Source organism: Myodes glareolus, chromosome 1 (assembly GCF_982192425.1).
Source record: "Myodes glareolus chromosome 1, mMyoGla1.1, whole genome shotgun sequence".
Classification (NCBI taxonomy): domain Eukaryota; kingdom Metazoa; phylum Chordata; class Mammalia; order Rodentia; family Cricetidae; genus Myodes; species Myodes glareolus.
Genome location: NC_142026.1, coordinates 52,866,839 through 52,879,520, shown reverse-complemented (window position 1 = coordinate 52,879,520; position 12,682 = coordinate 52,866,839). Strand labels below are relative to the sequence as shown.

The following is a 12,682-nucleotide window of genomic DNA, read 5'->3' as shown; positions in this document are numbered from 1 at the left end:
TCACCAAATGTTTGCCTCGTTACTAATCTACTATTTAGCTGTATCCTCCCTTTGCCTGACTGTTCACTTTGCAATTCCACAAAGGAATATTCCATTCATTTCTGGGTACTTCATCCTTATTCTATATTATACTATTTAAAGCAACAAAATTCTGCATATTGCCCTGAAATGCATCTCTGCTTTCTAGATTTCTTTCCTAATTTCTAAACATTCAACATTCATTTTCTCTGTGCTCCAAGAATTATGTAAGGAATACTTTGAGGCATTTGTTTGCAATGTACAAGGTCCTGGGTTCAATCCTCAGGGGCATAACAAACTGAAAAGAAAGTGAACAAGGGGAGGAAGGAAACTTTTAAATTTATAAGTAACAAGGATTTTGCTTTTAGCTAGCTTGGATTTTTATTTAAAGGATTGAATGAATCAAAGAGAAAAGTGTCACATTATCCGGAGGCAGGAACAGAGTGTTCACTGGGTGAATAAAGTCTTTCTATTTTCTCTGCTAAAACCAAACCAAAACGAACTCTAGGGAGCCAGAGAGATGGCTGGCTCAGCGGCAAAGAGCCAGGGTTCAGCTCCCAGCACCCACACCAGCAGGCTCACAATTGCCTGGCATTACAGTTTCAGGGGATCCAATGCCCTCTTCTGGCCTCTGCGGGCATAGCACTCACATGTGCCTGCAGATACACACATGTACACACCTGTGAGTTTGAAGTCAGCCTGGTCTACAATACAAGTTCTAGGCCAGTCAATAGTGAGATAGTTTGATATGTTTGGTATACTTGTGTTCATGATATACTTGTGTTATGTTGCTTTGGGGAATGAATCTTTGATTGTGTCTCTGTGTGTGTGTCCTACTTTTAACCGGGAAACTTTATAGGGTGACTTTCTTACACCCTATAAGTTGACACAGGACAACTTATGTACCTCTCTGTGTACTATCTGCTGATGCTCTGCAGTGAGTAGCTGTGATTGTATATTGTGGGTACTTCTCCTGTGTTTCTGATTAGCTCTAAACCTGTGATCATCCTGTCTCGGCCTCTTGAGTCCTGGCATAACAGGCATGTACCACCACACTCAATTCTATTCATAGTCCCAGAGTTTCACATGTAATTATGAAAAAGTTGGAAGTGAGATGAACCCATGACTCTCCTCTTGGGTCATACGATCCATAGTGCCCACTGGTTTCTTGAATCCTTAATATGAGATTACTCTATGCCACTCAGCTACATCCTCTAAGTCTTCCAAGTTCAAACTGCTCTGGACTTTCCATTCTTCTGTGTGCACTTCATACGCACAGAGTTCAATGGACAACTGTGCAGAGTTGGCTCCTTCCCCTCTTTACATGGATTCCAGGAATCAAACTCAGACCATCAGGCTTATGTCCAAAGAGCTTCTACACACCAGGCCACGTCAGTGGCTCAGAATTAGTGTGTATACACAAACATACATACACACACACACACACACACACACACACACACACAGGGTCTCATGTATCCCAGGCTGTCTTCAAACCCATTATGTAGCCCACGATGACCCTGAACCTCTGATCTTCCTGCCTCTTCCTCTCAATTGCTGGGATCACAGGTCAGCTCCACTACATTATATTTTCATAGTGTTACTTCAGGCAGAGAGTTTTGCTGGGTTAACATTCTGTGGGACCAACTATGCCCTTTCAATTTGTATGCCCAAATTTTCCTTTATCCTTAAATTTTGGGGCCCACAAATTTCTGTGTCATGCTTTCCCTCCTCAGTTGTTGGGACACCAGTGTTGCATGTTTGCTGTTCTTTGTCTTCCCTGGCCACCTCTCTCCCTCCATCTGCTTCCCTCTACACGTCTGCCCAACTCCTCTGTGTTTTCCGCAGTCGCGTTTGCAGGATGCTGAATCTTCTTTGGTCTTACTTTCTTTTTCTTTTCTAAATTCTGTTGACTCCATTTCCTTTCCCTTTGTGGCCTTCCTCTATCCCTTTGAGAGCTGGCACACTCTAGGGGTTCTATTGCTGTGAAGAGACACCATGACCATAGCAACTCTTATAAAGAGAAACATTTAACTGAGGCTAATTGACAGTTCAGAAGTTTAGTCCATTATGGTCACTGGAGGTGGCATGGCAGCGTGCAGGTAGACATGCTGCTGGAGAAGGAGCTAAGAGTTCTACAAATTGATTCCAGGCAGAAGAAGCAACTTGCACCATGCTGGGTATAGCCTGAGCAAAGGATAACTCAAAGACCACCTTCACAGTGACACACTTCCTCCAACAAGGCCACACCACCTCTATCAAAGCCACACTTCCTAGTAGTGCCACTCCCAGTGGGCCTATGGGGGCCATTTTCTCTCAAACCACCACAGTGAGTAGGGACACTTGCAGAGACTCTGTGTCACATGGAGGGACACATTGACCTCTAACTCCAGTTCCAGGTGATCTGATACTCTCTTCTGGTACACAGACATACATGCAAGCAAGCATTCGTATTCATAAACAAATTAAATTTCATAAATCTATCTTCCAAACTGGCAAATACTTTTTATTTTGGGGACAAGGTCTCACTGTGTAGTTGTGGCTGGCCTTAAACTCTATCCTCTTGCCTTAACTCCCTGAGTGCTGGGCACCACTGTCCCTGGCTATTTGTGATGTGTTTGGCCTCTATCTTCAAGTCCTTGCTATTAAGTTTTGCTGGTTCCTTCTCCCCCTTTCTCTTACTGTATCGTTACACAACGTTTTGCTAGCTCTTTCTGGGTAATTAGTCATTGTGAATATAACTGACAAGCTCTGTCTTGATCAGTTCCTTACAAAAAGACTATAGTGGGGAGAGGGGAAAGACACACTTAGACCAGCAAAGCTCCTTTAGGACAGAGGTTGTTTTTCAACAGTGATTTCTTAGCCTGCCCTGGTGGTGCATACCTTTAAACCCAGCAGTCCAGAAACAGAGTCAGAAGCAGGGAGAAATCTTGAATTCAAGGCCAGCCTGGTCTATGGGCAGGTCCCAGGCCAGCCACGGCGACATCACGAGACCTTAAGAATGATTTCTCTAGTTTTCTCCTGAGTTTAGTGAATAGTGCTTGGCAGCGTGAGGGATGTTCAAACCGCAGGTCCTGCTCCACTAAATCCCACGTCCTACGGATGTGATCAAACCCTGGCAGGACTCCTCCTTTCATACTGCCTTGCTCCATTCTCTTCCCCAGAGACACATCACGGACCCATCAGGGCATGGGTACACATGCCAGGACCCAGGCCTTCTATACTCTGAGCTTCACTGGAGGGCAGAGCTGGTGCTCAGCACCTTTTACACTCCTCTGGACTTCACCGGAGATACCTGGAATTTGGATAATGGGCTTCTTAGATTCAGGAGATAAAGTCTGGGCACTGTATGGTACAGTAAGCTTTGCATGAACAAGTCTTAGAAGGAAGGAAGGGAGGGAGGGAAAAGAGAATTCAGCTCTCTTCGTTTTCCTTAATTGTTCTGACACGATTTCAAGACGAGCAGAAAGTGACATGTTTTTACTGCCACTTTAAAGTGAGAAGTTAAGTAAGTAATTTTGGGAATTTAATGACACAATTAGAAACAATCCAACTCTCCAAAATTGGGGCACATTCAAAGAGTGAAATAAATAAGAGTATACGCACGTCAAATCTGCTGAATTCTATAAGCATACATTTTTAATCTAATAATGGTGCAAGCTTGGTGAAGACGTGCAACTGTCTAAGAAGTGTGTGATGTGACATCAGATAGGACAAACTGTACATATGTTGAGTTTGCTAGGTACAATACATATGCATGTGAGTGAAAATGGAAGGAAAAGTGTTTTTCTTTGGTGGTGGTGGCAGAAATGAAACCCAGGCAAGCACAGACTAGCCAGTGCTTTACACTAAACCACACTTTACCTTCAACACTCAAAAGACTTCCCACATTTTGTGTTCTGTGTGTGTGTGAGAGAGAGAGAGACCTGAGGGGCCAGGTCCAGAACTGGAGACTGAACTCCAGGCTTAGGCAAATACTCTACCACTGAGCTACTTCTCCGCCCTATTTTCTCTTTGTTTACACTGAGATAGGGTCCTGAGAAGTTGTCCTTGCTGGTCTAAAACTTACTCAGCAAGCCTCTGCCTCAGCCTCCTGAACAGTTGAGCTGGTCAAGCCAGCTCTGAAAACGCTGAGTGTGGGAGGCACCTGCCTTTGATCCTAGCATGTGGGAGACAGAGACAAGTGAATCTCCATGAGTTCAAGGCCAGTCTGGACTACACCACCAGGCCAGTCAGGGCTACATAGTGAAACTGTCTAAATCACAGAAAGTGTGTGTGTGTGTGTGTGTGTGTGTGTGTGTGTGTGTTTCTAATACATAAGTACAACCTGCCCAGTTTCTATAATGTTATTTGTATGTATGTTTTCAGGGCTGATCATTTGGTATTGCTAATCAATTGATGTGCTATTCCCTATTTATAACAACAATTAATGAAAAAAGAGTCCATATAGTTAAGCATTTGGGAGGGTTAAAAGGAAAGGGGAAAATGATATAACTATAAACAAACAAGCAATCGGTAGTAGTAAGTCTTACATAATATTTTTCATCTTAAAGTCTGTTTCACCATCACAGGATAGCACATATAGCAACAACAAATGAAGCATAATAAATATTAAATAAATAAAAGCATAGTGGCAACATGGTTTTCCTATGGCCTCTGCTGGCAGAGATCATTAAATGCATTAAAAGTGGCCGTCCCCTTATTTGCCAGGACAACAGCATCCCCTCAGCCAAGCTAGGCTGTCCCTTCCGACCCAGCTCTGGAAGATTTCGGCAGATTTCCCCAGCAGCCGGCTGCCCCCTACTCCTCTGCCCTCTCTCCCTGCAACCTCAGAGGCCCAACCTGCTTTAAACACAAGCTTATTTACTTAGCCCCAGTAATGCGCTGGGCTGTAAAGCAAGTAAGATGTAGACTGTGCCCTTTTGGTATGTTTGGATTATGATAAAGGACAGTAGAAAAAGCAGGCTGCCTTTAAGGCCAATTTAAAGCTAAGGTGTTTACTAAGAAAAAAAACCACCATAAAATATACCACGCACCTTGCAGACATTCAACATAGGATATGCAGTTTTCAGCCTGTAACATCTTAAGTTTTGTGGCAAGGATGATAAAGTACAGTGACTAAAGAGGAGAAATAAACTCTCTAACCCATTCACGAGGCTCAGAAGGGGTCCCAGACAGATTCTCTATACTGCTTAAGCCAGTATCTTTCCCTTCGGTTCAGGCCGATGCTTCGAGGCTCCCACTTTTCAAATTCTCACATTGCAAAGTACATTCCAAAAATCACTTTGAAGCAAACTGTCACACATTCAAGGTGAGCCTGGCTTATGCTCTGAGCTCCCACGAAGTGACTGAGGTGACACCATCCTGTCCTCATCTTACCCAGACTCCAATCTGTGTCTGCTCAGAAAAGCCTTAGCCCTAAGCACCCCTGACGACCACGTCCTCTGGTGACCACATCCTCTGGGGCAACATATTTAGGATTTTCCATGACTCTAACCATAGCCCAGATGTGCAAGCAAAACTGATGTGCTCTGACAAAAAAAAGAGGGGGGGGGGCGGCCACACAGTTCCCCTGACAATGATGTCATCATGGTGTTTGCCTTTAGAAATGCTTTACCCCTGAGCTTTGGGGTCAAGAGTTCTTTAGGGCAAGAGCCTACTCTTAGTTGCTAACTAATAAAGACCTCCAACTTGACCTTCTACGTATGATAGTCTGTAACGTTCTCTCCTGGGCTGTAATGCCAGGCCATCCAGGGCTGGGCACTGTGACTGTGCTCCAAGAAAGCAAACAAATACACAGACACATCACACTGAAGTAGGGCACAGTGGTATATACTTGCAATCCCAGAACTCAAGGTTGAGTCTGAAGGACCAATAATTGGAGGCTAGCCTGAGTTACACAGTGAGATGTTATCTTAACAACCAAGTAAAAATTAAACCAGTAAATATTTGGAACATAGAAACTCAACACGTGAGCCTTTTATCTTTCAAGGAATTATTTTTAGTCTCTGTGTAATTAACAATTCCAAGTCCTCAAAATGAAAGTATTTTCATGAAAAACTGCTTGGTGCACACCTTTAATCTCAGCACTTGGGAGGCGGAGGCAGGTGGATCCCTTGAGTTTGAGGTCAGCCTGGTCTACAGAGCAAGTTCCAGGTCAGTCAGGGCGACACAGTGAGACCCTGTCTAAAACAAAAAGAGACAGTGCTTGAATAGAGTGGGGGAGGGGAGTCAGTGAGACGCTGAGCTCAGTCGTAGCCTCCACAGGACAGTGGGTGGTGGGCGGAAGAAACCTGTTAGAGGATATGCCAGCTTGTGGCTTTCCAGATGGCATGGGAGGCACGAAAGAGGCTGTCCGGGCTTCTCTTTCTTTCCCATTCTACACACTTCTGAAACAATCTCACCCACACATCTACAAGCTGGTAATATGAAAATGTCCGTTTTTCAACACAGATGGAGCGCCTGCCTTCGGAGCCACAAATCCAGCTTCCTCAACTCCCTATCTTTGGCAGGCAACTTTGAAAGTGCCTTTGGTATCAAAAAGTGAGCTGGCGGTGGTGGCAGGAGGATCCTGAGCTCAGAGCCAGCCTGGGCTACACAGTGAGACCCTGTCCTTGGAAGGAACTTTCAAGCTCCAGAAATGAAGGATTCAGCTGTTCTCAGCCCTCTGTTCCTGGAAGGCAGCCCTTAACTCCTGAGTGATGAGTGTCCTTTCTCTCAAGACCCCATCTGACAGCTGATGCTGCTGACTCAGAATGTCGCTGAGTCTCGCCAATAACTAGAAGGTTAGGGCTTTGAGCCCACACAGTATCAATCTGACTTTGAGCTGCATTGTATCAATCTGACCTCTCTAGGCTGCAGACTGTGCTCAGTCCATGGCCGTGAGCCACTGGGTCTTGTGCCAGCTGGTTTTTATGTCAACTTGACCCCACCTAGAGTCGTTATGAAAGAGAAATGTGCCCATGAGACTGGCCTGTGGGAAAGCCTGTGGTACATTTTCTTAATCAACATGAGAGAGCTCAGTTCCCTGTGAGTTGTGCCTCCCATGTGCAAGTAAAAACAAGGAGACCAAGCAGGCCATGAGGAGTAAACCAGTATCAGCATTCCACTGTGACCTCTGCTTGAGCGCCTGCCTCCAGGTTCCTGCCCTAACTTCCTTCAACGATGAACTGAAATAAACCCTTCCCTCCCCAAGTTCCTTTCATCAAGCAATAGAAACCCTAAGACACCCATCTACACTGGGGCTCAGGTGAGCCGTCCTGGCTGGCATTAAACCACACACTGCCACACTGTGTGCCGAAAGAGTACTTCAGTGTGAGCTCACAAGGAAGGGCAGCGGATGCTTGGGTCTGGGATGTTCTGGACTACCCTGTCTGTGTCTTTCCCTTCAGCTGGTTCAAGTCTGTATCTTTATGCCACCCACCTTCAAGTACAGCACGTCCCCGAGTTCTAGAAGTCACTCTAGTCAATCCTCGTCCTGAATGGCTAGTGGGCACCTCAGAATCTACAGCCAACTGCTTAGAGGTGAGGGTCAACTGGGGCGGGGATCCCTCAATTTGAGACCAGAGTTTGGCTTTTTGAAACCGGGTCTCATGATGTCATCCTGGCTGACCTAGACCTGTGTAGAGAGACCCGCCTGCCTGGGCCTCTCAAGTGCTGGGATTAAAGGTGTGTGCTACCGCCATCCAGCAACAACTAGAGTCTGCAACCAGGGCAGTTTTGCTGAGGGTTAGTTCTGAGCCTGGAAAGTTTGGCCTAACTGGTGGTACCTGGAGAGAAGTCACTGTACCCTAGAGGATTGCATATAGCAGTCTGCATATGTCACGGGGAATGGCAGATGCATCAGCCAGCCACCACGCTGTTCAGAGGAGGCTGGGCTGTCACTGTCTTTCTGCCCCGTCAGTCACCTTTCATAAAAACGACAAAATGGCCTTCCAAATCAACTTCCTAGAAAATTCTGACTCCGTCCTCTTCTCTTCAATTCCTTCCAGCCTCTGAACCCCTACACAATGAGAGTGCAAACTCAAGTTCCCCAAAGAAGGCTCTTCGGAGTGGAAGGCCCTGCAGATTGAGGAACTGACAAACTGACCACAAGTCCCGTGCCTGTGGGGAAACAGGGAAAGGGACGGCTGTAGACCCAGAGTCAAACCACCCCCTGCTGTCTTTAACCTCAGCAGCCATTTATCCCCAACCTCTCTACCTGGCCTAGGACATCTGTCTAGTAGGTGAAACTTTTGGCACACACCCACTTTGCAAACCACTAGCTTCTCCCAGATTCAAAACTAAAAATGTCATCAGACAGCATCTGGAACCCACAGCAGAGACAAGCCCCACCCAACACACACTTTGTTGCAATTCATGTCTTAGTTAGATTTCTACTGCTGTGATCAAACACCATGACCAACACCGACCTTGGGGGGGGGGAGTTTATTCACCTTACACATCCAGTCCGTGAAGGAAAGTCAGAGCAGAAACTCAAGGAAGGAATTAAAGCGGAGGCCATGGAGGAGTGCTGCTTAATGGATAGTTGTTCAGACTGCTTTCTTATACAACTGGGGAGCACCTGCCTAGAGAAGGCACTGCCCCCAGTGGGCTGAACCCTCCCATGCCAATCACTACTCAAGAAAATGCCCCAGAGACTTCCTTACAGGTCAGTCTGTCAGCGGCATCTTCTCAAGTGAGGCTCCCTCTTCCCAGATGACTCCAGTTGGTGTCAAGTTCACCCACATACTTGGTGTCCCCACTAAAGTACTTGGGTAAGTGCACTGGTTTATGATTCCTCTGACCTGTGACCACGGAAGTCCCTGTGACCTTTTCCATGGCATCACGTGTCACCCAGAACAACATGCGTCCCCATCCAGGCCATGCACACTCATTATAAACTATGTCTCATTCCCTCTGGGGCCAGAGCCGCGCTGTGCAGACAGGGTCTTTCTTTCTGTACAGCCCCTTACACTTCCTTCATATGCTCACAGCGTTATGGCCCCATGTGCTCCTCTCCGATTCAGGACAGGTCAACTTCATTCCCGCTTTGGAGCCACTTCCCTGCGGAGGCATCTGCCCCGGTGGCATCTGCCCCTTTTTACCACACAGGTCCTGGTTTCCACATCTTACCCTTGAGGTCAACAGCTTCACCCCGACTCTAAAGAGGCCCCTAATCACTCACCATCTGCTTTGATTTTTCTTTCTGATTTTGTGCCCTGCATCAAAATTAAGTCTCCTTCAATGCGGGATTCCCAGGCCTAGAAGAGGGCCTGGCTCACAGAAGAGAATCACTTGCGGGATATCCTAATTGGATATTCCGGTTTCATAGAATCCACTGAACAGGATTAACTCCTCGGTGGGCTCTGGCTTTATTCTGCCCTCCTCAATCCATTCTCCACGCCACAACCTGAGACAGCTCTCTATGGAAGCGCTGCAGCCTAGTTAGATGACACAGGGCTCACCACACACTCAAAGGCCAGTCTCTATGACCGGAGCACAGGCCCTTCCCCATCAGCTGCTGCCATACACAGTCTACCCTTGCCCGTCTGTTCTCTGGCCACAGTCTGCTGCTGTCGGCACACCCAGCTCTCCTTTGCCTCCCTTGAGCACTGTTCCTCCCCCATTCACTTCCCTCCCCGGGTCTCTTCCTTTATTTACCCTTCAGGATTCCTTAACTAATGCTTGCAGCCTCAACCATGGGCTTCCTTAGAACTCTACCCAGGTCAGAGCATGGACTCAGGATGTGTGCCACGATCTGAACTATCTGAAACTTGCCTGCGTTCTTCTCAAGAGTATCACCCACATCGGGCAAGGGCCTTGTCTCATCCATTTGTACCGCTACCATTAAGCACAGAGTCCACTTAATACTGCAGTGTCCGGTACATATTTACTCCATTTAGTATGCTAGACAAGCTGAGGCCTTTGTTAGTCCCTCTAAGTTCTACACAGAATTTCGTTCAGTGTTACCCACAAAACAGGTGCTCAACTCTGGATTGAAAAAAGAACACAATGTAGTACAATGACTACTCTGACCCAGGGAAAAGTCAAGGGTGCCCAAGCATCTTGATGATGGTTTGGTTCTATAAGATGTGAGCAAGGCCATTCATATACTTTAAAGAGCTCGATTCAATAGCTCTTCCGACATGTCTTCCTGCCATACTGCTATGAGCATTTAACTTTGGCTACATAGTCCCACAGAGACATCTTAGCCTTTATCCAAAATAAAGACATTAATGTTCACGAAAAAGCATTATCTGAGGCTGGAGAGATGGTTCAGCAATTACATGTGCTTCCAGAGGACCAGGGTTCAGTTCCCAGCACCCATATCCGATGGCTCACAAGCTCTTGGAACTTCAGCTCCAGAGAATCTGATACCCTTTCCTGGTCTCTCATAGGCACTTGTACCCACAGGCAGGTGCATACACACGCATGCATACTATATATAAATAATAACGCAAATCATAAGGAAAAAAGCAGGGCATATTTATATCAAAACCCCTGGCAACAGGCAAGCTTCTTCTGTGAAGGCACAGGCATGCCCTGAAATGATGCCAGCAGGTTCTAGAAACTCTAAGACAGAAAGAAACAAAATGATATTTGGAGAGTCGACCCTGCCCCTCGACTATAAGGAAGTGGTGGCTTTCCCACAGGTTCATTTGCACCTGCACACACAGTACTAGAAAGTCTGAAGCTCCGGATGGAGATGAGGGCTCCATCTGAGTTTCTTCCTTCCTTTTAGCCTATTGCAATCAACAGACAGAAAAAATAAATAAATAAAATTTCCACCATAACCCAGTTTGCACACAGATATATACAATCAAAACGAAAAGTAACAAAACAATCCTCAGCCCTCCTCTCCAACATTCCACTGGATTTCACCGAGCAGCCTACTATGCCAGTGTCATAACCCGTATTTTGACAAATATGATAGTTTAAAATAACCACAGTAAAACTAAATCGATCAAAAATAACAAATTTCAATTTTCTTTCTCTCTCTTCTTCCTGCATATGTACAGGGGATGGGGACACACAGACACATGTGTTTGTATCTGCACATGAGTGGAGGCCAGAGGTCGACCTTGAGGGCCATTCCTTAGAAGCCATGTGTCTTGAGCCTTAGAGGACAGAGTCTTTCACTGGACCTGGGCGTGCAAGAGTGCACTGCAACATCTGACTTTTTACATAAGCACTAAAGATTCGAACTCATGGCCTCACTCTTGTGCAGCAAGCACTTTACTAACTCAGTCATCTCCATAGCGCTTTCCAGACAGATTCTTACTATGTAGCCCAGGCTAGCCTCAACTCGCAACCCTTCTGCCTCTGTCTCCCTAGCGTTGGGACAATGCAGGTAGCATCATACCAAGGAGAAACTCACCCGATAATACAAATTCTGATGCTATTTTTAAATGATGAACACATAAGTCTTCTTACCCTCGAGTTAAACCCTTCCAAGACCCAGGATTCTTTTCTTTCCTGGGAAGACAAGTTCTCATATAACCTAGGCTGGCCTTTGAATCTTCCTTTTTCTGCCTGAGTACTGGGATTACAGATGTGCACTAACTACCATGCCGGGATAAGAAAGTGGGTTGGACTCTCACAGCTAAACTGTGTGGTCTTGGTCGTTTATCTACATGGCTAGCTCTAGGGGAAACAAATAAGTAGATCGTATAATAATGGTCTAAAGTAGCCCATACCTTAATATTGGAAAACCACAAGTCATTCTCATGCAGGGTGGCCAAGTAGACAGATGTAAGAAGTCCAATGCAAAGGGCCATGATTCCGCCAACCACAGATGACAGGATCTTCCAGAACCTTCCAGAGGCACAACCTTTTAGAAAAGTGAAACACATCAAACAAGAATGTAGCATTTGGGGCAGGTGAGACAGTGCCACTGATAATCACTCACTGCTCTTGCAGAAAGCCTGAGTCTGAGTCTGGTTCCCAGCACTCACATCAGGCAGCTCACAACCGCCGCAACACCAGCTGGAAGGGATCTGATGCCCTCCTTTAGTCTGTGCCCATGGGTACAACCTTCACACAGACACACAGACACTTATGAAAAATAAAAATATAGTTCACAGAAACAATATAGCATTGACCAAAAGACAAATTAGAAAGAATACAAACATAGGAGATTTAAGGATAAGAAATAAGGATGAATATCCTAGTAGAGAACAGATTAAGGATATGAATGGGCAATGAACAAAAGGGGAAAAAGGGTCAATAAATGCAACAGACAGAGGAAAACACGTTAAAACTCATTCAATTATTTACTATCGACAAAAGAACAAGCTCTACTTAAAAAAATTCTTGGGAAATATGAAATTTAAAAATGCTAATACATGAGCTGAGGGTGTGGCTTAGTGGTAGAGCACCTGAGCGGCGTGACCACTGCCAAGAAGGATACACGGTAATGGAGCGGAGAACAGCTTTGGAAGTGGGCTGGCTAGCTTTTATGTCAGCTTGACACAAGTGAGACTCGGCTGACAGGAGGGAACTTCTCTTGAGAAATGGCCTCCTTAAGACTGTGCACTTGAGAAATTGCCTCCATAAGACTGGCTACAGGCCAGTCTGTAATGGAGCTTCCTAATTAGTGATTGATAAGGGCAGGCCCCGTCATCGTGAGCCGTGTGTGCAACAGCTGGGCCCTGGGTGCTATAAGAAAGCAGGCTGAGCCAGC

General features: G+C 45.9%; 1 protein-coding gene across 4 annotated transcripts in view; it reads right to left on the bottom strand.

Moving 5' to 3' along the window:
• Dpy19l3 (dpy-19 like C-mannosyltransferase 3) overlaps positions 1-12,682 on the bottom strand; it is a 68,265-nt gene that overhangs the window by 51,902 nt on the left and 3,681 nt on the right. For all 4 annotated transcript variants that reach the window (XR_015003735.2, XM_048448801.3, XM_048448802.3 and 1 more), the window contains exon 3: positions 11,697-11,830. Coding sequence is in view for 3 of the 4 variants with exons in the window: in XM_048448801.3 (XP_048304758.1) it covers positions 11,697-11,830 (134 nt within the window). In the remaining variant the exon portion in view is untranslated. The remainder of the gene's footprint in view (positions 1-11,696; positions 11,831-12,682) is intronic.